The sequence below is a fragment of the Coptis chinensis genome, chromosome 4 (genome assembly GCF_015680905.1).
Source record: "Coptis chinensis isolate HL-2020 chromosome 4, ASM1568090v1, whole genome shotgun sequence".
Classification (NCBI taxonomy): domain Eukaryota; kingdom Viridiplantae; phylum Streptophyta; class Magnoliopsida; order Ranunculales; family Ranunculaceae; genus Coptis; species Coptis chinensis.
In genome coordinates, this window is record NC_141459.1 from 79,638,419 (window position 1) to 79,663,911 (window position 25,493).

At 36.6% G+C, this 25,493-nt stretch overlaps 2 protein-coding genes and 2 long non-coding RNA genes across 4 annotated transcripts; 1 reads left to right on the plus strand and 3 right to left on the minus strand.

The window, feature by feature from the left end:
- Positions 1-5,578: 5,578 nt before the first annotated feature.
- LOC147504990 (uncharacterized) lies at positions 5,579-6,205 on the minus strand. Its single transcript, XR_015220507.1, has 3 exons — positions 6,120-6,205; positions 5,971-6,033; positions 5,579-5,739 (listed from the first exon to the last, which is right to left on the minus strand). It is a non-coding gene; the product is annotated as an uncharacterized LOC147504990 (long non-coding RNA).
- A 3,093-nt stretch (positions 6,206-9,298) lies between these two features.
- LOC147504991 (uncharacterized) lies at positions 9,299-10,227 on the minus strand. The gene is made up of 3 exons (XR_015220508.1): positions 9,761-10,227; positions 9,453-9,636; positions 9,299-9,349 (listed from the first exon to the last, which is right to left on the minus strand). It is a non-coding gene; the product is annotated as an uncharacterized LOC147504991 (long non-coding RNA).
- A 2,833-nt stretch (positions 10,228-13,060) lies between these two features.
- LOC147504992 (protochlorophyllide reductase-like) lies at positions 13,061-15,646 on the plus strand. Its single transcript, XM_086557612.1, has 5 exons — positions 13,061-13,252; positions 13,614-13,712; positions 14,241-14,778; positions 14,875-15,233; positions 15,318-15,646. The coding sequence occupies exons 1-5, from the start codon at positions 13,208-13,210 to the stop codon at positions 15,471-15,473; spliced, it is 1,197 nt and encodes a 398-aa protein (XP_086413738.1). The 5' UTR covers positions 13,061-13,207; the 3' UTR covers positions 15,474-15,646.
- Positions 15,647-20,760: 5,114 nt separating this feature from the next.
- Positions 20,761-24,084, minus strand: EMB2770 (pre-mRNA splicing factor-like protein). Its single transcript, XM_086557611.1, has one exon. The coding sequence runs from the start codon at positions 23,992-23,994 to the stop codon at positions 20,899-20,901; it is 3,096 nt and encodes a 1,031-aa protein (XP_086413737.1). The 5' UTR covers positions 23,995-24,084; the 3' UTR covers positions 20,761-20,898.
- Positions 24,085-25,493: the final 1,409 nt, after the last annotated feature.

The following is a 25,493-nucleotide window of genomic DNA, read 5'->3' on the forward strand; positions in this document are numbered from 1 at the left end:
TATCTCAGAAGGAATTTAAGAATCGGGGACTGAGTGCAAATGTGCAGAAGTTGACGTTGTTAAGTTGGGGAGGTTTCATGTCACCATTAGTATAATCCTTATTAATAAACACATGAGGAGAGTATGGTTAGAGTCTAGAGCTATGACACTTATTGCTATTTTAGAGTCCCTCTATAACCACAAAAAATTTCGAGCTTCTAAGAAATCTCTTACAAAGGGGTTTGATTTATTTGGAGTGGTTTACTTACAAGGTTTTAATCATACTAAGATTTGTGACGCGAGACATTAAACTAATCTCAAAAAATAATTAAGTGAAAATTAGAAAATGGATTCAAATGCATTAAACTAATATCAAAGAAAAATAAATGAAAAATCAGAAACTGGATGCAACTGCACTGAAGTAACCTAAAAAAAAAATTAACGGAAAATTGAAAACTAGATGCAAATGCATTGAACTATGTAACCTCAAAGAATAATTAACATAAAATCGGAAACTTGATGGAATTGCAGTGAACTTCAAAAAATAATTAATGAGAAATTAGAAATTGTATGTAAATGCATTGAACTAACCTAAACTAACATCAAATAATAATTAATGAGAAATCGGAAACTGGATGCAAATGGATTGAACTACCCTAATTAACGGGGAATCGGAAACTGGATACAAACGCAACGAAATAACCTCAAAGAACAATTAACGGGAAATCGGAAACTGGATGCAACTACATTTAACTAACCTAATTAATGAAAAATTGGAAACTGGATGCAAACGCAACAAACTAATATCAAAGAACAATTAACGGGAAATTGAAAACTGTAAGCAAACACATTGAACTAACATCAAAGAATAATTAACTAAAAATTGGAAAGTTGAAGCAACTATATTTAACTAACCTCGAAAAATAATTAACGGGAACTCAGAATCTATATGTAAATACATTGAATTAACCTCAAAAAATAAGTAAAGGGAAATCGAAAACTGGATGCCATTGTATTGAACTAACCTCAAAATATTACTCATAGGAAATCAGAAATTGGATGTAACTGCATTGAACTAACTTCAAATAATATTTATCGGGCAACCTGAAAATTGGATGCAAATGTATTTAACTAACCTCAAAAAAGAATTAACGTGAAATCGGAAACTAGATGCAAATGCATTAAACTAATCCCTAAAACTAATTAATTGGAAATCGGGTTCGATCTGGTCGCAAATGTATTAAACTAACCTCAAAGAATAATTAAAGGGAATCAGTAATTGGATGAAATTGCATGAAACTAATATTTTTCTTTTGCATGGAACTAACCTTAAATAATAATTAACGAGAAATCGAAAACTAGATGCAAATGCATTGAACTAACCACAAAGAATATATAACGGAAAATTCGAAACTGAATGCAACTGCATTGAACCAACCTCAAATAATAAATAACGAAAAATTTGAAATTAGACGCAACTGCACTGAACTAAGCTAAAAAAATAATTAACAAAAAATCGGTTTAGACGCAAATGCATTGAACTAACCTTAAAGAATAATCAATGGGAAATCGGAAACTGAATGCAAGTGCATCAAATTAACCTCAAAGAAAGTCGAAAATTGGATGCAAATGCATTGAACTAATCTCGAATAATAATTTACGGGAAAGCGAAAACTGGATGCAAATGCATTGAATTAACCTCAAAAAATAATTAACGGGAAATCAGATTTCTTAAAGAATAATTATCGAAAAATCAGAAATTGGATAAAACTACATGAAACTAACTTTTTTTTTCTTGCATAAAACTAACGTGAAATCGGAAACTGGAAGCAAATGCATCGAACTAACCAAAAAATAGCAATTAACGAGAAATTGAAAACTGAATGCAAATGCATTGACCTAACTTCAAAGAATAATTAATAGGACATCAGAAATTGAATGCAAGTGCATTGAACTAACCTCAAATAATAATTAAAAGAAAATTAGAAAATTGGACACAACTGCATTGTATTAACCTTAGAGAATAATAATTAACCTAGAAATCGTGACTGGATGCAAATGCATTAAACTAACTTTAAAGAATAATTAACGGGGAATCAGATACTGGATGCAAACACACAACAAACTAACCTCAAATAATAATTTACGGAAAATCAAAAACCTAATGCAAATATTACGAACAAACCTCGAAAAATAATTAATGAGAAATCGGAAACGGAATACTAATGCGTTAAACTAACCACAAAGAATAATTAATTAACGGAAAATGGAAAACTAGATACAAATACATTGAATTAACCTCAAGTAATAGTTAACATGAAATTGAAAACTGGGTGCAAATTCTTTGAATTAACCCCCAAGAATAATTAAAAGAAAATCGGAAACTCAATGCAACTGCACTAAACTAACCTAAAAAATAATTAACGAGAAATCGAAAACTGGATACAAGTATGCAACTGCATTGAACTAATCTCAAAAAATAATCAACGGGAAATCGGAAACTAGATGCAATTGCGTGTAGCTAACTCAAATAATAGTAATGCAACATGAAATCAGAAATTGTATGCAACTGCATTGACCTAACTCTCAAAGAATAACTAATGAGAAATCAGGAACTAGAAGCAACTGCATTAAACTAACCTAAAGAAAATCACCGGGAATTCTCATAAATTGGATGCATATGCATTGAATGAACTAACCCTATTTATTTATTTAATATTATTTTTTGCATGGAACTAACCTCAAATAATAGTTACTGTGAAGTCGGAAACTGGATGCAAATGTATCGAACTAACCTCAAAGGATAATTAACGTGAAATCGGAAATTAGAGGCAAATGCATTGAACTAGCCGAAAAGAATAATTAACGGGAAATTGAAAACTGGATGCAACTACATTGAACTAACTCAAAGTATAATTAAGGAGAAATTAGAATGGAAGCAAATGAATTGAACTAACCTCAATGAATAATTAACAAATAAAAAAATTGGATACAATTGCGTTGAACTAACCTAAAAACATAGTTGTATTATGTGTCGTTGGAATGTTCGACAAGTATAATTTTGCATTTAAAATAGTGTTTATCATATCTATTTTCGTATGACTGGGAATGACTTGGTATTGAAGTAGCTTAAGTATGATCTTCGCCTTATTGAACATTCTAACAAAACTTTAATCAAACTTCTATTATTTAACAACAAATAGAAGTCAAAAGGTTTTATCAAAGTTGTGTTCTATCTTTTTATGGAGTATAGGGTTTTCACGTTACAAGAAATTTGGATGTGTGATCAATAAAACATTTATATCTTATAATTGTGCATAGTTACAAATATTTTTCAGACTAATTTAATATAGTGGCACCCGTTTGTAGGACGGGTTTGAAAACTAGTTATAATAATATAGGAATACACATAGAGTCCAAACAACATTTTGGAAGAGTACCCATATCAGATGAGTTAGACGCCCATTTTGCAAGATCATGGGCCTCTCCATTAAAACATCTTCTTAACCAACTGAAGGGGGGGGGGGGGGGGGGTGGGGGGTCAAGTATTTAATTAATTGCATGAATTTAATTAGTATGATTGTTTTTCTAAGTTCATTATTTATTTTGTAATTTTTTTGGAATTAGATGGGCTTTGTGGAGCGGCACTAGGATTTATATTGAGTGAAGCCATCGTCACTAATGCTTGTTATTGCATTTTGAAGATTCGGGATTGCTTGGAAAATCGTATAGAAATTTGTAACCCTTAGTAAATCTGAATTTGTAATCCTCAAAACTCTTTCGAAGTTATATATATGGTTCAATGAATATAATATTTTTTTTTCGGCGTTTGCTTGTGTTTATTTTACTTGTCAAATTGTATGAAAAAGTATTGGTAATTTTATTTGCTTCTATATGAAAATTATTTTATTTTATTTTAAGTGCAGGTTCAGGGCAGGAAAAAAATTAAAATAATTTTTTTTACCATATCAACACATTAGTAACTGTTGTAAACCGTTGCAAAGTAAAAAATATATATTAGTGCATCTATCAATAATCGTTATAAATCAAACTACACAACGCTTTTTAACCGTTAGTAATTGTCACTCTGCAACGGTTCATAACTGTTGGAAAATTTTTAACCATGGCATTTAAGACATGTGACATTGCACTCTAAAATACTTGACATATATATATTATAATAATATAGGAATACACTTAGAGTCCAAACAACATTTTGGAAGAGTACCCATATCAGATGAGCTAGACGCCCATTTTGCAAGATCATGGGCCTCTCTATTAAAACATCTTATTAACCAACTGAAACATGAATAATTAAATTTACTAGAAGTTCTAATAATAACTTTCAGCCAAGCCAAACTGGACTCCTGGGCCTTCAAGCTGTTGATGACATTGATGTTATCACCTGCAAACACAAAATTTCCCCTTCCTAGATGTTTTGCCAGTTGCACTGCTACCTCAGCTGCTAGAAGCAGTTCACTCGATCTCTTTAGCTGACTTTGCCTTAAATCTTCTTACTGCAGCAGCTACTAGAGATCCCTCCTCATTCCATGCCATGGCAGCAGCAGCAGCACCTGATAGAGTTCTCTTATTGAAAGCCGCATCAAACCTGATATTTACATAATCAACTGAGTGAGCTGGTTGACACCTACCAACAGCCAAACTAGTATTATTACCACTTTTAGAAGTGGTAGCTTGTATGTTAGTGTGATTATTGCTACTTCTATTTACAGAATTCACTACACCAAAACAGTTTTTTTGTGACGCCAAAAGGGCGTCACAAATAATTTTAGTACCATTTTGGCGTCACAAATATGGCGACACAATTTGGCGCCAATTATTTTTGTGACGCCATTTTGACGTCACAAATATAGTGACACCATTTTGACGTCACAAATTAGTGACGCCAAAATGGCGTCACAAATATTTGTGACGTCAAAATGGCGTCACAAAATATATTTTAGAAAAAAAATAATAATAATTGGTTGTTATACATCCACCATCCACCGGTGGATGTATAGCAACCAATTATTATTATTATTATTATTCAAGATACAACTAGCCCTAGCCACCACCGGTTGCTATATGAACTAGCCAAAATACAACTCTTTTAAAAAACAGTTCATTCCATAAAATACACAATCACCGTCAATCCCATTCAAGAATAAAATATTCATTTCATCACTCAAAATTATCAAGTCACTTGTAAACACCAAGTACTTCAATTTTTTAAGCGAAAAGTACAATACAAATCACTTTCTAAAAATAGTAAACAATCTTTACTAGAAAGAACCTCGGAATCTCCCGAACTTGTCGAGTATTTACGTATAGGTGTGCACTCAGACCTGCTTACTGGTGTGGGCATCTCGAGTGCATCACTTATTGTAACTGAATCTGCAGAACCAAACCCATCTGAACTAGGTGTATTGAGTTTTGAATAAACACCAGAGTCTGATTTCTCTAAGCTGGTGGTTTCTGGGGTTGGAGGCAAGCATTGAGACAACTCCAACGCATACTGTTGAATAGCTTGTGTTTGACCGCAATAAACCTGAACCACATGCTCCCCATCGGTAAAAAATACTTTGTTCCAAAGAAGAATCAAAATAGGCACTGCAACAGTAAATTCTACAATATAATCAATGCGTGTGGCCATGGGATTTGGACCATACTAGAGATATGCACAAAACGATTCAGCGTCACTTGGTAGCAGCCACCCTTCTTTACTTGCTAAAGTCCATATCTTCACTTCACTATTCAGAGCTACATAAGAAAAAATCATTTAGTAGTGCTTTTCACTAACCCAAGATAGAGAAAAATATCATAAAACCAGCTGAGATTTGAACCACCCTTCGACTCCCAACTCGAGTGGATCCAAGAAGACCCACATTCTCTCTGTAGCGTTTTACATATATTTATGAAACGGCAGTAACTTAGAACACAGTAAAGGAAATAAGAGTGCAAGGAAATACTTGAAATATATGTGCTACTTACATAGACACAGTAAAGCCGACCAGTTCCTGTCCCAAATAGTCCATCCAATAGGATTCCAATCCCCTGTTGAAGATGAACCATCAATTTTTTTTTTTTTTTGGAGTTCCATCTAAAGCAGACATGTACCACATTTAGTATAACTTGCTCACCTGCCAGCCTATACCACGGCTAAGAACATGAGCGGAGGAGGAGTAGCACTAGCCAATCGCAGCGACCTTATATGCTCCAATTGACTGCCAAAACAAATGCCAGAGTTAACATCGAACGTCAAACCATTCCTGTGCCCCTATACGCTATCTATAGAATGAGATACCTCTACTAAGGAAACAAAAACAGCAGCCATCATTCCGAACGCATGACCAAAGATCAAATGTAGGTGCACCCCATTGAAGTGGGTATGGGATTTTTATCCCGCATTTTGTAAGTGCACAAGGTTAACAATTGGCTCTAAAATGATAACGACATACTTTGTCGGGAACCAACAATAGGTATACCGACCAAGGTGCGAAGAAATGAGATAGGCCTTATCGGTTAAGTTCATTTGAGTCTTTTTCGGACGATGTTTGTATCGCCATCGGGCGATCAAGAGATGAGCATATGCCCATATCAATCGTGGATCGATATTACGAGAGCAAACCGTTCCAATACTGGCAAGTGCTTTGCCTGAAAGTGTTTTAGATATTGTACACAAAAGACAACATATGAAACAGATTCTCAATTTCCTTCTCTGACTACAATTACAGTTTGTTTCCTATAGAAAAATAGAAGGGAAAAAACACGAGAAAAGTAGCGCTTCCAATAAGATAAAGAGCAAGGAGCCAAATCAATGGAGATAGATGGTGCTACCTGGGAGAAAGCGATGAATAAGATGAGCATGGGAATTCCAATTTCTACACATTATCCAACCTGCCAAAGAAAGTAATGCAAGCGCTAATGCTTTTGAAACTTAGAACAAATGAGTGAAATGACCTACCAAAACGGTAAAAAAAAGCACAAAATACATAATAAAAAGAGCAAAGGGATTTCATGTTTTCTATCTAAAAAGAAATTGCTTTAAAAATAATTAGAACCTGAAGGACACCGCTGTGACAAGATTAATGTGATTGGGACGATCTGTTGCAGTCAAGAAGTTAGTTGCATACACAGGTTGACCATCATGACACCCCCCTCCAAATTTCCGGAGAGATAAAGAAGGAAACCCTCCCAATTTCCAGAGAGAGACCGAAAGCGAGAGAGGAGGCAGAGCGTATTCTCTCCCTTTCTCTCTCTCTCTCTTTTTTTTTTTTTTTTTTTTTTTTTTATTTTTATTGGTTCAATGTTATTGGACTTTATCAAGCACAACTCACCCAAGGCCCAAAATATGGGGTTTTACAGTAGATATTGAACTTAAAGATGCATGGATGTCATCACAATAAAAACATTTTAAGTAGTAAACATTCAATGACAAACTAATCTACAGATTGGAGTGGTAGACCCCGAACTGAACCTGAATTTTGCAATAAGAAATGTATACCTTGTGCAACTGACCAAACCCAATCAACACGTTGTAGCCACTGGATCTGTTGGGACTTCCTTAGTAGATGTGTGTCACCAAAAGTTTGAATTTACAAACACAACTCGATTTTAAATTATATAACTTTCACGGATGTCATCCAAGTATTGGTAGAATCAAGTTGTACACTTGTAATATGACCAAACCCAATCAACTACATGGAGAAAAATTTCTTAATACAAACATAAATAAGAATATGAAGTACCTTGAGAAGCAACATTGACAATCAGTAACACCTATCCTTCCAAAAGCTTAAATACACATTATCTCCTTTAGCATCCTGACCAAATAATAAAGGATTAGAAGAACAATATCTAACCAAACCAAAATCAAGTAAACCCAAAGCTTGAATCCGTAAACATTGGCAACCACAAACACCAACTACACTAAGCATCGTCAATGAAACAACTAAACTTGAAACAATCCAATAACAATAGACAATTTGTGCCTATTACCTCAATACCAGATTTATGCCATTTACGTCATCTCACTACCAAATTATATAAGTTCTAAGTGATAACCTTTAGGAATGATCTAGATTTCCATAGTATGAACATACTACACGACATGATCAACTACATACTTATCTATAGATTCAAAGACATGAATAGAATGAGACGTCACTTCTGAATATATTCAAGCAACAACTAAACATGTGCAAACTTTTAGCCGATCATGCCCACTTCTAATAACACCGTTGTCTACCCTAAACCCAAACCATGCTCATGAGTACTTTTCCCTAAATACCCAAGGCCTCATGTGAAAATTGCTGATTTATATCGTGGTTTTTCCCAAGCATCAAGTCGTGGTTTATATCTCATTTCAAAACCATATATAACTCTCAATACTCTTAATTCTCATAACTGTAACAAAAAGTTGATAGAAAGACAAACCTGAATTGAGAAATCCACCTTCAGCGAAATCAAAAGTCCTAGTACAAAATCCAGCTAAAACGTTCACTAGTTTCACCAAAACATGAAAAGAATCTAATTTTATGGAAAAAAATAATGAATAAGACAGCAGCAGGTCCATGGCAACAGCAGCGGCACCAGCAGGCACCAGCGGTAGCAGGCAGGCACCCGGGGGTGAAATATAATGAATAAGACAGCAGCAGGTCCATGGCAACAACAGCGGCAGCAGGCAGGCACCCAACAGCAGCACCCAAAATTATAAACCCTAGAAAACAAAATCACGTTAGAAATCCCAAAACAAAAATCAAGACAAACAAAACTTATCTTCATCGACTGCAACCTTAACTAGAATCTTCACATTTCACTCATACAACAACATCTTACAATATATCAAATCTGCATATTAACCCAATACCTACAAGCACAAAGAAAACAACACTGCAATCCAGGTATTCAGCCTGTAATTGAGACTCTAGAAAATCCACCTAAAAACTGATTTCTAATCATTTCTACCGATATTAAGCAGGGCAATACCCGAAACCCCTAAATTCCGCCTTAATAAAAAAAAAAACTATAAAAGCCTAAATACAATTTTCACCAAAATTTGAAATCTTTTCATTTCACATCTTATTTTCAAAACATCAATACAACACAACACAAGCTTATATCTTCTTATAAACTGACTTGGGCTCGATTTTGTCATTTCACTAATACCAAAACCACAAATCAGTAAAAACACAGTTAGTAGATGCATGTACATAACAACACAAAACAAATGTAAGTCTTACATCAAGTAAAGACAAAAGCTCCTCAACAGAAGAAGGTGGTTCCAATAGTTTAGTTCCAAATTCCATAAAATTTTGTTTTTTCTAACTCTTTCTCACCCATTTCTAACAACAATCCAGATCTTCAAACCCTAGAAATCATCACAAATGTAAAAAAAAAAAAAAAAAAATTAACACCTAGGGTTAGTAACAGTAACAATAAACCATAACTAGAATAATGATCCAATTGATTACTTGTTAAACCATAACTAGAATCTTGAAGCTGTTGCTGCATCTGAACTCAATAATTCTGATTGTTCATTTCCCTTTTTTGCTCCTGATTCCTATTATCTCTAGACTGAACTTGAACCATTTGCTCTCCATAATACATTTGCTTCGCTCTCATAGTCTCATCATCCCATCAGGGACACTATTATCTCTGTACATAATAATAATAATAATTCACTTAAAATCAAGCTCATAACTATACCCTTCCATTACCTACCAACTAATTTAAACAAAAAACTAATAAATTATTTCTTAACAATTGAACTAAACATTACCTTGAATTTTGATCGGGTGAATGTAAATCAAGACCCCCACTACTTTTCTGCACCAATTGCGGCTGCGGTGGCTTTCTAAACCCAGTCCCCACTCCTTGTTCTGACCTTTCCGATCTCTCAGACCTCTCCGACTTCTCGGATCTCTCATCATCCGAGAAAACCCGGCTCGTATTTTCAACAATACCAACAACATTAAAAGATCGAAAAGAGAGTACCTCTGTTTAAGATGGAGATGTTGGGATAAACAAAACTACCGTCTTCAATTCACCGTCGTCGAAATTAGGGGAAGGAGGTGGAATATGAAGAAGTGGGGAGGAAGAACATATTTAGGGCAAGGGTTTCACTCTTTCAGAGAGTTGAGATCGAGAAGAAACCCGACGTCTTTCGAGTTTGACGCCTGTGCAGAACACGTGCGCTGATTTAAATTTTTTATTAGCTCAAATTTTTATACCTTTCACGCCCATATGCCGTCACTAATTTTTTATAAAATTTTCTTAAAAAAATAAAATAACCTTTTGATTTATTGTGACGCTAAAAACTGAATAGTGACGCCTAATTGCCGTCACAAAATTTCTGACGCTATTTTGGCGTCACAAAACCTCAAAAGCCTCTGTCACAAAAATACAGTTATGGTGTAGTGATTAGAGCTAGGGTTAAGAGTCTCCCTTTCAAAGGCTTTGATTCTTCTATCCCATTTGATTTTAGTGTCTGTCAGGATTGCATCTCTATCCAAAGCCCCTTTGTCAAACTTTTCTAAATTTATGTTGTCCCACATAGCTTGTAACAAGGTGCAAGCATACACCCCAAGTTTCCTATATCAGTGTCTTTGTTTTCACACCATTCTATGATTTCATCCACCCATCTCCTTGAACTCCATCAAATATAAACATCTGTTCTTAACCCTAGTGGTGAAGCAAACCACAAAGCTTTAACCCAATCACACTCAAAGAAAATATGTTCCTGGTTTTCTTCCTTTCTAAAACAAAAGCCACACATGGTATCTGTATTCTTTATCCTCTTCTATACTTTCTCTCCAGTAGGCAAAATGTTCATATACATCTTTCACAAGAACACTTGTTCTCTAGCTACTACCTTTGCTCTCCAAATTCTTCTAATAGTTTTAGGTTGGAAAGTTGAGTCACAAACTTCCCATTCCTTAGCTTTTAGCATGTTGTGGGCAGATTTGACAGAGAATTTACCCTTAGTGTCAGAGTGTCAGACCACCAAGTTAACTCATCATCCCCTCCTTCTTGGGGTATAATATGTCCCTTTAATAAGCTCAGCCACTACTGGGTCAAAAGCTTCGTCTATTAATTGGTCATTTCACCCAGTTCCATCTGCCTTCATCAAATGTTTGACTTTCCAATATTTTTGGGCCCCCACAGGTGGTGCAAGTCATGTAGTAGGATAGTTTTATCATGAAACATCAACCAAGGATCAGAGAAGAATGAAGTATGAGCTCCATCTCCTATTGTCCATATGGACCCTTTGTCCACAAAATCAAAACTCTTATTTACCCCTCTCCAAAAATAAGAAACATTGGAGGGTAGATTTTGTTCTTTTCCCATACCTCTCCTACCATAAGTAGCATTGAAAGTTTGGTACCATATAGAGCTTTTGTCTTTTAAGGCTCTCCAACTTTGTTTAGCCAAGAGAGCCTTATTCATATCTGAGAACTTTCTAAATCCTAGTCCCCCTAAAGACTAGCCTTACAAAGTTTATCCTACTCAATAGTGTGGATACTCTTTGATTCCTCATGTCCATACCATTAGAATTCTCTACACACTTTATCCATATTATCACATATAGATGCAGGGAGGGAGTATGAAGTCATGACATAGAGAGGAGTTGCTTGGGCAACAACTTGTATGAGAATCGTTTTTCCTGCTTGAGATAAGAGTTTGGCTCTCCATCCTTTTATCTTTTTATGTACATTATCTACAAGGTAATCAAAATCAGCTTTTTTATTATCCATAAGTAAAATAGACACACCAAGATATTTATCCTTATTTGTAAACTCTCTCATCTTCCAAAACCTTCTCATAATTTTTTTGTATTTAACATGTACATTTTTACTAAAGAACATACTCTTAATAAAGCTGATACTCTTAAAAATATTTTGTATGAGTATTGTAAGGCCTCTGGCCAACAGATAAATTTTGACACTAAGTGATCTTTTATCAAGGAACTTCCAGAAAAATATATTGTAGACATCTTATTTAAGAAATAGATATATCAATTAATAAATCAAATAACGTAATGAACAAACCTATGCAATTAATCCAATAAACTAATAAACTAGACTCCAATAAACTATACGCTAAAACTAGTTGATGTAAGTTGCGATCCAATACTTAAATATTGACAAAATCATTTAAAAATAATTGGTTTATACAAAACATTTATATATTTTGCATATAGGCCGGATAACAAATGTTTAATTAAAAAGAAAATAAACTATTTATGCTTGTGTAATTGTGTGCACTCTAGTTAAGTTCAGTTGAAAACTTGTAGTGGTCACGGGCTCACTCTGGAACTAATTTCTGGCTCCGCCACTGGGCTCATCTTCTTCTTCATTGCCCGAAAGCTGCTACACACTATTAGAAACCACAGAAAGCCTTACAGATCATGAGTTCATGGTTGTTAAGTCCGATCCAGATAAAACCGACGACAGGCACATCTTTCAATAAAATGGGCCTTAGAGTTAAAACCACTCTTTCAAATTCAGTTGATAAAATCCATGCAGATATATCATCAATATTTCACCTCGATTCTCAGCATTATATGGTTTTTCAAGCCAATGTTGCTACTGTACTGTCGACATTCCAACAGGATACATAAAACTTGAAAATATCGGTAAAATGTGTTGCATGATCATTTCTCTAGTATGCTTGTGTGTACGCATGAAATGATGGAACTGTGTCTGAATTTTCCAACTATTATTCCTACTCAACTCTGAAGTTGCAAATTGGAATACCGTATATACCAAGGACTGTGCGGAGTGTTATCCATGTGGGAAAACTTAGTTTTGTTTGAAACCCATGACCTGATGAAATGAACTGACAAGATAACATTATGGTACCCCATTATATAGTCACAAGATATCCTTTGTGTTGGGAGTTGGGTCACCGACGTCGAAAAACGAACCAAAATATCTGTAAACCATAAGAAAACATATAAAAATTAGAGACGAAATCTAAATCGACAAACCACGTTGCGACACATGGAAAATCCATACGCCATTGGTCCCTGTTATCCACTACTTACAAAATCCAAACAATGGGAATACTTTGTCACATTTCGCTCAAGCAGTCTTGCATACAGTATAAATAGCATCACACAGCATTAGTTCAATTAGTGCATACTCGGGCTTTTAACTTGTAATATTCCTCCTAGAAAGCCTGAATAGAAGACATTAGAGAATAATCAAACCTCTCTCTGCTTGTTATGGCAACCTCTATCTTGTCATCTGCTCTCTCAATCCACAAAGAGGTTTGTTCATATAACCATTTAAGTTGGGAGACTATCTTTCTCTATAGGTTTTGCTCCCTAAGAATTGACTTGATGCAACATTTGCGAAAAGCAAAGACTGCAATTCTTAGACGGCACATAACATTGCATTTATCAGTTTCTTCTAATTGTTTAGAATAGCAACATTCTCAAATATCAGAACCATAACACCCACCATGAAGTTTTCGCCCCTTCAACATTACAATGTACTGTACCCAAAGGACCTGAATTCAGTTTTTCAAGTTTCGCAATGCTGCATTCAAAGAACTTAAGAACTCTGGTGCATCGTGCATTACTTTTTGAGTTTTTATATTTAACTTTTAATTTGTATCTACGTTAACAGGGAACCTCCAATGCATCTCTGAAGGACACAGGCTTCTTGGGGATTTCGCTCTCTAACCATCTGAAATCAGACTTTTTCCCTCCCGTCCTAAAGAGCAAGGTACTCATGGAATATCAGTTCAGAAAACGAAAATGGCATTATGTTCTGGTTTTTAACTGGGAACACAAAATAATCCGACTTCGAACCCAGCAGGTCTAGAATCATATGCTAGTATATAGAATTCTTAGGCAAAGGTAAAAAAAACTAGAAAATAGTGGTAGTTTGAATTGCCAATAAGAAGTAAAGTTCACAGGTATAATGCGTATCACAAGTCTAGCTTAAAAAATATTGGTTGGCTTACTTTATTCGAAACTTTCAATACAGATGAAAAGCGTTATATTCTTTCAGACACTGTGTATTCAATATTTGCTCTGGAAAGGCCGTAATCACATGAACAACCACACAAGATGCCTGGTATAAGCAGTGTTGTCAAAATCCTACAATTCCCTTATAAGACTGACGAATACCGTATTAGTCAGTACAGTCTATCTAGCGACATAATAAGATCACGATTTGTCATTTGTACTGTTCTTGATTAATACCATTTAAGTTGTTTCTCATGGTATCATTAATGGGATGGCCATGCAGAGGACACTTAACCACAGGAAGTTATCAGTAAGCACAGTCAGAGCCCAGACAATAGCAACAACTCCTACAATCACCCGTGCTCCCACACAAGGACGGAAAACTTTAAGAACAGGAAGTGTGGTGATTACTGGAGCCTCATCAGGATTAGGTCTAGCCACAGCTAAAGCCCTGGCAGAGACAGGAAAATGGCATGTTATAATGGCTTGCAGAGATTACCTCAAGACTGAGAGAGCCGCTAAGTCGGCTGGTATTGCAAAAGAGAATTACACCATTATGCACCTAGACCTTTCCTCCCTCGACAGCGTCAAGCAGTTCGTAGATAACTTCGGAAGGTCAGGTAGGCCACTTGACGCATTAGTCTGTAATGCAGCTGTCTACCAACCAACTGCAAAAGAGCCCAGTTTCACTGCTGATGGGTTTGAATTAAGTGTGGGAACCAACCACCTTGGACACTTCCTACTATCTCGTTTGCTTCTTGATGACCTAAAGCAGTCTGACTATCCATCGAAGCGTCTCATCATCGTAGGCTCAATTACAGGTATCACTTTGGCTTTGTCATCCTGAGGCATTCCACTGAATTAAACATATAATTGATCTAGTAAATTTGGTCCTGATTCACTTCGCGGAAACTCAGGGAACACAAACACCTTGGCTGGGAATGTACCTCCAAAGGCAAACCTTGGGGATCTACGTGGATTCTCAGGAGGCTTGAATGGGCTGAACAGTTCAGCCATGATTGATGGAGGAAATTTTGATGGCGCCAAAGCCTACAAGGACAGCAAGGTCTGTAACATGCTCACCATGCAAGAGTTCCATAGGCGCTACCACAAAGACACCGGCATTACCTTTGCTTCTTTATATCCTGGTTGCATTGCTACAACTGGCTTGTTTAGGGAGCACATACCATTGTTCAGACTCCTATTCCCTCCATTCCAGAAGTACATTACCAAAGGATTTGTCTCAGAAGAAGAATCTGGCAAAAGACTTGCACAGGTATATAGAGAAGAGTGGAGATTGCCTATGCATGTACTTTCTAAACAGAATGGAAACCTAACGTTTTTTTAAATTTTATTTCAGGTGGTGAGTGATCCAAGCCTAACCAAATCAGGTGTTTACTGGAGCTGGAACAAAGACTCCGCCTCTTTCGAAAACCAACTATCCCAGGAAGCTAGTGATGTCGAGAAGGCACGAAAGATGTGGGACATCAGCGAAAAGCTTGTCGGGTTGGCTTGAAAGAGACTATAAACAAGTTCCTTCTGCTGACATCATGTTCCCCAGGATGTGCTAACCAGACCAGATTGGGTGTGGCAACCTTGCCTGTTGAAACTTAGTTGTGTGCAATTTTCTCCTGTAAACGTAGGAAATTTGAAGTACTGATAAATAAAACATGCATTCCCACAGTAAAATTCAGATTCCACAGAAACATCTTCTAAACACAGCTCAATCGAAGTCGAATCCTTAGCCTAAAACATATGGAGCACAATATTAACTTCAAATTTTGGAGTTTCCACCATGGATACCTTCTTGTCAGAGTAAACAACAAAACCTTGATATTTATATATCAATTTCATGGTACAAAACTCATAGTACGGAAGGTCAACTAACAGTTACCGAAACTGCAACATCAATGTCAATATTAATCAAGAAAACAAAAACCTGGATATAAAAATTACCCATGACAGAAATGAGAAACCTAAATTTTCATCTTTTTTTTTCTATTCTTTTTCTTTTTCTAGGAAAGCAAAAATAGTAGTAATACATAGGTCTCTAAGGTTTCTACAGATGAAGCCCTTCACTTGGTCAACTCTAAAGTAACTCTCATCAGGTACCCACTGAGAGTGAGAAGTTCAAATTGTTGAGAATTACAAAAAGAAAATTATTGCAATTACTACCCCTAATCACCCTACAACAAACATACAACAAACATTTACAATTACCTAGTCATGTATGCTTGTGCCAATAGCTTGTCAGCTCATGTTTGTAGAACACAGATGATTTTAGCTAGTTAATATCAAGGATGAACGCAAAGCAAGGAAGAAAGCTAAAGTAGAACGTAGTCAGTACAACTCACGGTATATTAGACACATTTGTCACATGGACAGACCATCGAAAGCATTCAGATTATAGATTATACGAAAAGTTGTAAAATATTTAATACGTTTTACATATTTCATAGTTTTATTTCTTCTCATCTTCTTTTTCATAAAGTACGAAGTAATTATATGGATAAAACCAATTGGTGATAATTGGAAATCCCCAAGATTTATATATTTGAAAGCAAGGCTTTAGACACCCATTATGGGTTTCTAAATCTCAACACGCACGCCCCCTCACATTTGGCGTATTCTTGAGCCTTAACACGAGGACAATTGCTTATATGGGTGAAACATAGTAAATGGGCCCTTTGGGCCAGAGAAATAGTGATGTATCTTGTTGGCGGAAGCTTCAACAATGGATGAACATCAATAAGATTTAATAAAACAAACACTTAAATCTAGGGTTTAAACCTTCAAACATGAAGAACAATTCACAAAAAATTAATAATCAATAATAACCAACCTAACAATGAAGGCCTAGATGCCTTTATATAAGAAAACAACTACTAAACCTAATTGGAAACTATCTTATTCTTATTCCTAATTCCTAATTAGAAACCAAATAGGAAACCAAACTCTATTCCTAAAAAGAAACAACTAGTCTAAATAATAGAAATATGTAAGCATGTGCGTAGCACATGCTAATCATCATGTTCCTCACATCAAATAGCCTGCTCTAATACCATGTAGAAGATGGGCATCCAACTTAAAACCAATTAAACCAATTGGTGATAAGTGGAGAGGCCCAAGACATATATATTTGAACACAAGGCTTTAGACACCCAATATGGGATTATAAATCTCAACACATAATAGGTAAGCCAAACTAAAAACAAATTTCAGAAACCTAAAAAGTATATATATTTGAATTGATCAAGACTTTCTCTTACTCTATTTTTTCACTAGAAACTGCATCCTGGCTTGACCGCAAATCCACTTAGAGGCAGGAGTGAGTAACACTTAAGATTCCTGAAACAAGCAATTCACACACAGATAGATAGGACGGATATTTTCCTTTATTGCATCACTATTTCATTGAGGATCAACAACTAAGGTATCAATTCCAATGAAGATGATAAGCAATAAGGTTCATTAACATCACGAAGAAAAAACAATCTTTCAAAAGATCATACATCTTCAGAAGTCAATAAGAAAGGGATGTCAAGATAACCTACAAGCCCACAAGGGAAAACATAACTTGATGTATAACCGCATAAATAGATAAATTCAAATCAAAGACAATAAAACTCCAGAAAACTATCTCCTGAAACAAAATATTTCAAAGATTATAATGATAATAACAACTCCAATTAAGACCGCACCCTATCTAACTGAAACTCACCTTCAAGTCTGAGTGGATCTAAAGTACCTACAACACAATAAAAGTGACAATGTCCCATGCATACAATGAAATGCACCATCAAAAAATAAAAACAATGAAATGTGAATCCAACATAACAAATGAATTGACTTGATCCATAGGTGATGTGCTTCCGAACAAGACTAAAACCATTCAATTCCTCATACAAGCTAGTAAACCATTTCATGAATTTTAAAAATGGTTAACTAGAGGACCTGGAAACCTAATTAAAATGGAAGATTTTGTTCTCAACAAAATTCTAGAAACGAAGTCATATGATATAAAAATCAATAATAGAAAAAGTAGAGGACATTTTGCACAAGAAACCAACTCAAAGTTGCCAGAAGTGATGCAGATGAAGGAAACAGAACTTGGAAACATAAACAAATGACCTCTAATCTATCAACTAACAAAGTTACGAAAGGAGAGGAAGTTTCTTGTGACACGGCCTCTTAACTACGAACCAAATTCCCGCTCACCACATACCAACTATAATTATTTCAAAATCAATAAGAGAGTAAAATAAGAGAATTCACTAAGAATGAAAAGAATCTCGTTCAACATTCTCTTCGTCAAACGTCAGCTACATAAGGAGATATTTGACAAATGAAATAACTTAAGGAGAGAGGAACAGTCAAGAACAAGGTGACAAGAAGCAATAAACATTTTTGTAAGACTCGTATTTCAGTCTTGGTATTGTTTTAAAAGTTGGGATGGACTTATGTGAAGTACCAAAAAACTTATAGAGGAAGGTCTAATGTCCACATAACAAATAGTCGAAGAGTAACCATTGCTCTTTTACATGGGTATAGGTACATCATATATTTTCTTCGAAGAGAAATAGAACGTGGATGTGAAACCATGAACAAAAGATGGAAACATGCTATGATAGAACTCCAAAGTGAAAATGCTGATTGCTGAAGAAAGAAGTGAAGGAGAATCCGAGAAACAAAGAGAGAGGTCCCATTTTGCTATTTGATATACAAAGACTCTTCTCTATATGGTACAAGTACCTTCACATTGGTGGTTGTCACTCATCAAGTTCAGAACTTTTCAGAACACCGATCACAGAGTTGCAAAAAACCTTGACCATTACAAAGTAGCAATCATGCAAGCCTCTGACAAAATAAAGGAATCTATCATATAGTTTACAAGCATGTCATTTCCTTTTTCTTTCCCAATTTTTGCAAAATAAGCTGAGATTTAAGGGCATTATTCAAATTGAAAGAAGTTAAAAGGAAGCACTAACAAATGCTAAAGAGAACTGCTCATTTAACTGGGGATCAAAACAGGATAGCCATTCACATTAGAATCAACATTCCAAATGGCAGGTTCGTATGAGGAATAGAATGGTTTTAGTCTTGTTCAGAAGCACAGGACCTATGAATCAAAGAATTCGTTACGTTGGATTCACATTTCATTGAATGCGTAGGGAAATGGTGTATTAAATTGCTTGATTAACTGTCAGATTCTTAAAACTATTGTAAGTCAACCCATCAAAGCCAAAGTATTAATATAACATTAACCCATAATTAAAATTAAAATTAAAAAAGAATGAAATATTGGAGGGATATGTTTCTCACCGAATTTGCAAAAGAACAGTGATGTTGTTGACAGAAAGATTGTAGAAACCAAACGTGGTAACAGGAGAAAGCAAAATTAACAGAGTTCAAACAAAGCCAATAAAAAGTAGTATATGTAGCGAAAGAATTATTAACTTGCCTACCAAAGGAGGTATATATGACAAAGATTAGCATCAGTCAAACAGATTAGGGTCTGTAAGTACAGATAAAATGTAGACATTGTGCAGAATACAGTTCAAACAAATGAAAATAACAGAAACACAATATGCACGTACCTATATGACTAAAAGATGCTAGCTCTCAGTTCCTAAATATTTTTTTTATTACCTGGCAATTGTTTAGTGGATGCTTATCCACACAAGATAGACTTATATCTAAGAACATTCAGACACATTCTAAATGTTGCTTATGCGAGAGGGATAGAGAAAACTCTCAGCACCTTTTCTTTGACTGTTCTTACCTATACTGAGGAGAACAAGGAGCAACTCTACAGATTCAGAAATCATAAGGTGTATGGTGTGTGCAGCGGTGTCTGCAGTGTGGAATGAAAGGAACAGCAGAAGATTTAAAAGAAAGATAAATTCAGCACATGTAACAGGATATATCATAAAGAAAAAGAAAGGTGTGCTGAAGCAAGCAGAAGACTCACCTGAAACTAGCACTACTAGGTATCCAAACACAGCTCAATCCAATGCAACCAACTCTGTGCAGCTGGGAAAGACCACCAAATGGTATCCTTATGATCAGCCCTGATGGGATTATGCAGAGTAACACAGTAGGTTTGGGAGGTCTGTAAACAGATACTGAAGGAAATGTAATGCTAACTTTACACAGGCAGTAACACAAGGAGGTCAGTTCATTCCAAGAGCTACATGGAATACCAGCTGGGTTACAAGCAGCTAAGGAACTTAATGTCAGGCATGTCAGACTCAATTCTGACTCCATGAGGGCAGTGAACATAATACAAGGGAGGGAGACAGCTCCATGAGTCCATGGTACTGTGAAAAATAGCTTACAAGCTATTGAGAACCATGATGCCTTTCTTTCTATAGAAGTGTACCACATTTTGCAGAGAGCAGCGTATTATATAGCTAAATCATCTAATATGGATGATGGAAATATCAGGTATACCATGCATCCCCTAGATGGAAATCTAAATTGTAAGGGAAGATGCTAGTGGTGTACTGTATCCAAGATTTTAAGCAATGCAGGTTGGGATCTTCCCAACCCCTAAATGTTTGAAGGAAAAATACAAGAATGCATAGCACCTTCTTTGTGTAATAGTTATTATATATTAATATAAATTCTCATTTTACCAATCAAAAAAAAACAAGTAACTCCCAATAGAAATGTACAAAGCTAGCAAACTAAGCTGCTTACTTTCAAGCTGCTAAAGAGTGAGAAGCTACCAAGAGACCATACAGCTTCAATCCCCACAAGCAGACTAGGAAGGCAAATATCTAATTAGTTACCAACACGTATCTTCCAAATGAGCAAAATCTCAATATAATATACAATAAAAACAGAAAATTTAAATTCATACAAGAGTTTTAGTGTTTGTCACTCCATACAGCAATAACAGATAATTCACTGAGAAAGTAACCTCTTTGATCTATTGGCTAATGAGAATTCTCCACCACTTTGGCAGCACTTTCTGCTGCACTTTCTTCCTTTCCCAACGCGACCACTGTCTTTTTTAATATGGCTTCTATGGGTTGGTGGGAATTCTCAACTGCTTTGGATATTGCCTGCCACCTCTCACCATGCTTTGGCTCTGCAGCAATGCATTTTTGCACTACATCCTTTTGCAACTCATCAGTCCCATGCTGAAGTTCAAATTTGTAATACATAGCCCAAATGTCTCCAATATCCGGGCCAAGTGTAACTGCCCTGATGAGCCAATTCCTTGCCTTGTCGACCTTCCTGTCATACCAAAATAATTTTGCAATAGCAGCAATTACATGGGGATCATGACTGCATTTCTTCATTGCATCAGTGCTCTTGCCTCGGCGGTTGGGGCGTGGTGCCATCTCAATACATGCTGCCCACAGGATACCACTTGTGGGACATTCCTGCAATGCCTTGGACATCAATGCATCAGCTTCCTTCTTGTTTCCATGCCTTGATTCCGCTCGAACTGCAGCAAGCCAAAGTTCATCGTTCTTAGGGTTCCTTTTCCTTGCCATTGTAAGAATTGCTCTGGCTTTACTCAGACCATGCATTTTCTCCTCCAAACTAGCAAGTGAAAGCCACATGGGAATGCAACCGGGGCATCGCTTCAGACCCGACTCATATACTTCTTTAGCTTGCTCCAACTGACCAAGCTGCTCCTCTAGCTGTCCAAGCATCAACCACAATTTGAAGAACGAAGGGAAGTTTCGTAAACCTTCATCAAGTAGTCTCCTCTCCTCCGTCGTGTTCCCAAGTTCTCTCTCAACAATGGCTGACTTCATCCATACTCTTTCCGTTCCTCCTCTTTCCCTGGCTTTGGCAAGAAGCATTCTTGCTCTCTCAGGCTCATTGTTCTCAAATTCCAGCTTGAAAGCTGCGAGCCAAATCTCTTCAGAATTCGGAATGGCAGCATAGGCTTCCTGGAGAATAGCTCGCGCAGCAGGAACATCACCAGCAAGCCATTTCTCTTTGGCTCCCATCAGCCATAGTACCTCAGCCTGTGGCCGGTAAGTGACGGCTTTTCTGAGAAGGGCATCAAGAGATTCCCTAGTTCCATCGGTTTTCTCAAGCTGTGCTGCCTTTAACCATATGCTCTTCTTAGTCACAAAGACAGTCAGTGCATGAGCATAAATAGCCCGAGCAGTCTCAATGGACTTCCTCTTTTTACACTCTTCAGCATCAGCAACCCATGTCCTCTTTCGGTCAATATCTTCCACCCCAATTCCAATTGTATTACGAATTATAGCCTGACAAGTAGCAACAGATCCAGCTCGTTCTGCAGCCTCAGCCTCCTTCATCCAAAGTTCTCTATCAATGTCCAAACCTTCTCTTTGCAAAGCTCGAATACCTCTCTCAATAATTTTTCCAACCATAGCAGTATTACCATTTGCTTCTTCAAGCTTAGCAGCTGTAATCCAAATAGCAGGCTCCTTAGAGAGCTTCTCTCTTGCCTTATTCAAAACCTTCTTTGCATTATCATATGTTTCAAGCCTCGCAAGAGCGAGCCAGAGCTCAACATGCAAGGGACAGCACTCAACAGCTCTCTGAAGGAGAAGCCTAGCATCCTCCTCATTGGCAAGCTCCACAACTGCTTTCCAGAGCCTCACAGAATCAGGGATATGCTCAAGTCCTTTCCTTAGCACCCTACTCTTATTTGCAACATCATGCTCCAGTTTCGCAGCCTGAGTCCATAGTTTAACTGAATAAGGAATTGCCTTAACTCCCCTCGCAATAACTGCTTTGGCTTCATCAGGACTTGCCAACCTACAACCCTCCAACCAAACATCCTCATTCTTAGGACACTCTTCACATCCTTTCTGTATCAACTGCCTAGCAGCTTGAATCTTCCCTGCAACCTCTTCCAATCTAGCCGCAGCAATCCAACCCGGTGGGTGTTTAGGATTCGTTTGTGTAACAGACTTAAGTAACAACCTAGCTTTCTTAATATCCGAAATTTCCGCATCACTAGTAATTTTCATACTCTTTAAATCAGTCAAATAACCCTTAGGATCGACAACAGTTAAACCAGACACAGAATCAGACAACCTATCTAATTTCAAAGATAAAACAGTACCTCTTCCTTCTCCAACCGCAGTTAAATCCGTAACAGGTGTCTGCCCCCATGGAGTCTCTGTCCCACCCGCAGCTCTACTCCTAGGGTCCAGTGCAGTAACATGAGCTTGTTCCTGCCTGGCTTTCTCAAGTAAAGTATCTGGCACCGGCACAAAACTCTCAAACCTCTTCTTCTTATTCCTTGATGAGTAATCCCCAATATCCGGTATACTCTCCCAATCACTCTCCTCCATATCATGCAACTTCCTCTTCAAATCAGCAAACTGTTCCGTAATCTTGGGATTAGACGCCCTATACTTCTCAATCTCTTGTTTCAACCTAGCCTCCCGTCTATCTTTCCTCCTCAAATCCATAGTCTTATCAATCCTATCCCAAACCTCATCGGCTTCCCTATCGTCCTCATCATACTCCGCGGAAGCAAACAACCCAACATCGTTCCCTTCAAACTCATCAAACTTTTGATTCTCATCATACCCTTTTTCATCCTCCCCTTCCCCATCTTCCTCCTCCTCATTCCCACCTTTCCCTCTCCCTCTCCCTACAGCCGGCCCCGCCCCGCCGCCGATCGTAGTGGCAGACCTGTCAGGCAAATCAGGTGCAGCCCTAGCTGGACCAATATCTGACCTAGTGGTAAAACCCGTGGCACCTCGACCCAAACCCGCTACATAATTAGGCGGGGGCTTATTATTCAAGAATTCTAATTTTGGTTTTGGTGGATTTGGTGGTTGCATTCCCGTCCCGCCTAATAATGGGATGTGTAATGTTAATGTTGAGTTTTCTTGAACACCAAGATTTGAAATTAGTGTTGATTTTGGACCGAGTAAGTGTTTTGGAGAGAGGAATAGACGTTGGTGAGTTATGGGTATGTTTAATTTTTGTTCAATTAGTTCTTTTAATGTTTCTAAAGTTGTGGATTTTGGATTTAGGTTTAGAATTTGGGTTTTGTTTTCATAGGTTTTCAGGTACACCATTTTTTGGGTTGGGGAAGAAAATTAAAAGGAAGAGACGAGTGTTTTGGTATTTGAGAGAGTGAGATATGATCAGGTGATACGGTTTGATGGTGTTGCGAATCATATCGGTTAGTTCTGGATGTGGATATGGGAACATTGGTTTGGGTCAAGCAAGGCCCAAAATATCGAATTCGGTTAATATTTCGATATACTCAAAAACCGATATATATATATATATATCAAAAATATCAGAGATATCTATTTTTTGACCTGTCAAAATTTGGTTTTTCATGTCGATATATCAGAAATATCGTCGATTATATCGGAAATATTGTCAACATATCAGTCAAAGTCAACAATATTTGATCAAAGTCAACAATATCGGTCAAAGTCAACAATTTATATCGGATATATCGTTATATTGGAAATTGTGATATATATCGGGGAAAAAAGATTCAATATTCAGTTGAGATATATCGAATATATCCATGTCAGTGTACCAAAAAAAAATATCGGCGATATATCGGATATATCAGTGATATTTTGGGCCTTGCGGTCAAGTAGATTAATTGATGTTTTCTTTTTCGACAATCTGTTAATTGATGTTTCCAGTTTAGAGTATTGGTTTGGGTGCATCATCCACGTATTAATTTGCAAGGGCTTACCTTTCTTTTTTTTTTCTTTTTTTTTTTTAATAACGAGTTTTATATATAATTAGGACAAGTTTGCAACAAGCTGGCGCAGCAAGTCCTTTTTGAATAACAATTTTATTTTTTACTTATTATTATTATTTTTGTTTAAACTTAAAGATAAACTGGGACACATAAATTATCTCACATACACTTCGGAATAGTAGAATTCTCCAACTGATGGTTAGCCCATCTAGCCAGTGAGTTTGCATCCCCACTTGAAATCGTGCTAATCCATTTAAAAGTACATGAGCTAAAATCCAAAATAAGATAGTTCATGTAGGTATTTATAGCTTCCATTGACCATTTGCACTCTAATCCTTGTAAAGTTTTTATCACCTCCATGTTGTCTCCTTCCAAAACATAGTGGTCATAACTAGGTCATAACTAAGTTGTTTTGCCATAAGGATTGCAACTTATGTTGCTCCCATTTATGCTTCTTCAGCATCCTTAGCTTTAAATCTTCTAACAGCTGCTCCCACAATACATCCTTCACTATTGCAAGCTATCGATCCAACTCCAGCCCATCCTGTGTCCCTGATAAAAGAAGCATCAAATATTATTACAGTGCACTTATTTGGAATGGTTAGAAACAAACTATCAATATTTTCATCATATGTACTAAAGGAAATTCGAGAGATAGAAGATTATTCTCTGTATGTTAGGTAGCATTTATCAACCAAAACTCTGCTTTTGTTGTCTGACGATCCTTTCCCTATTAGCCTTCCTGTTTTCAAACTTGACCTCATTCCTTATACTCCACATGTGTTGAAGTAAGTACATGATGTGTGTCCCAGCAAGACAAAGCTAACTATTCTTGTTGGTACACCA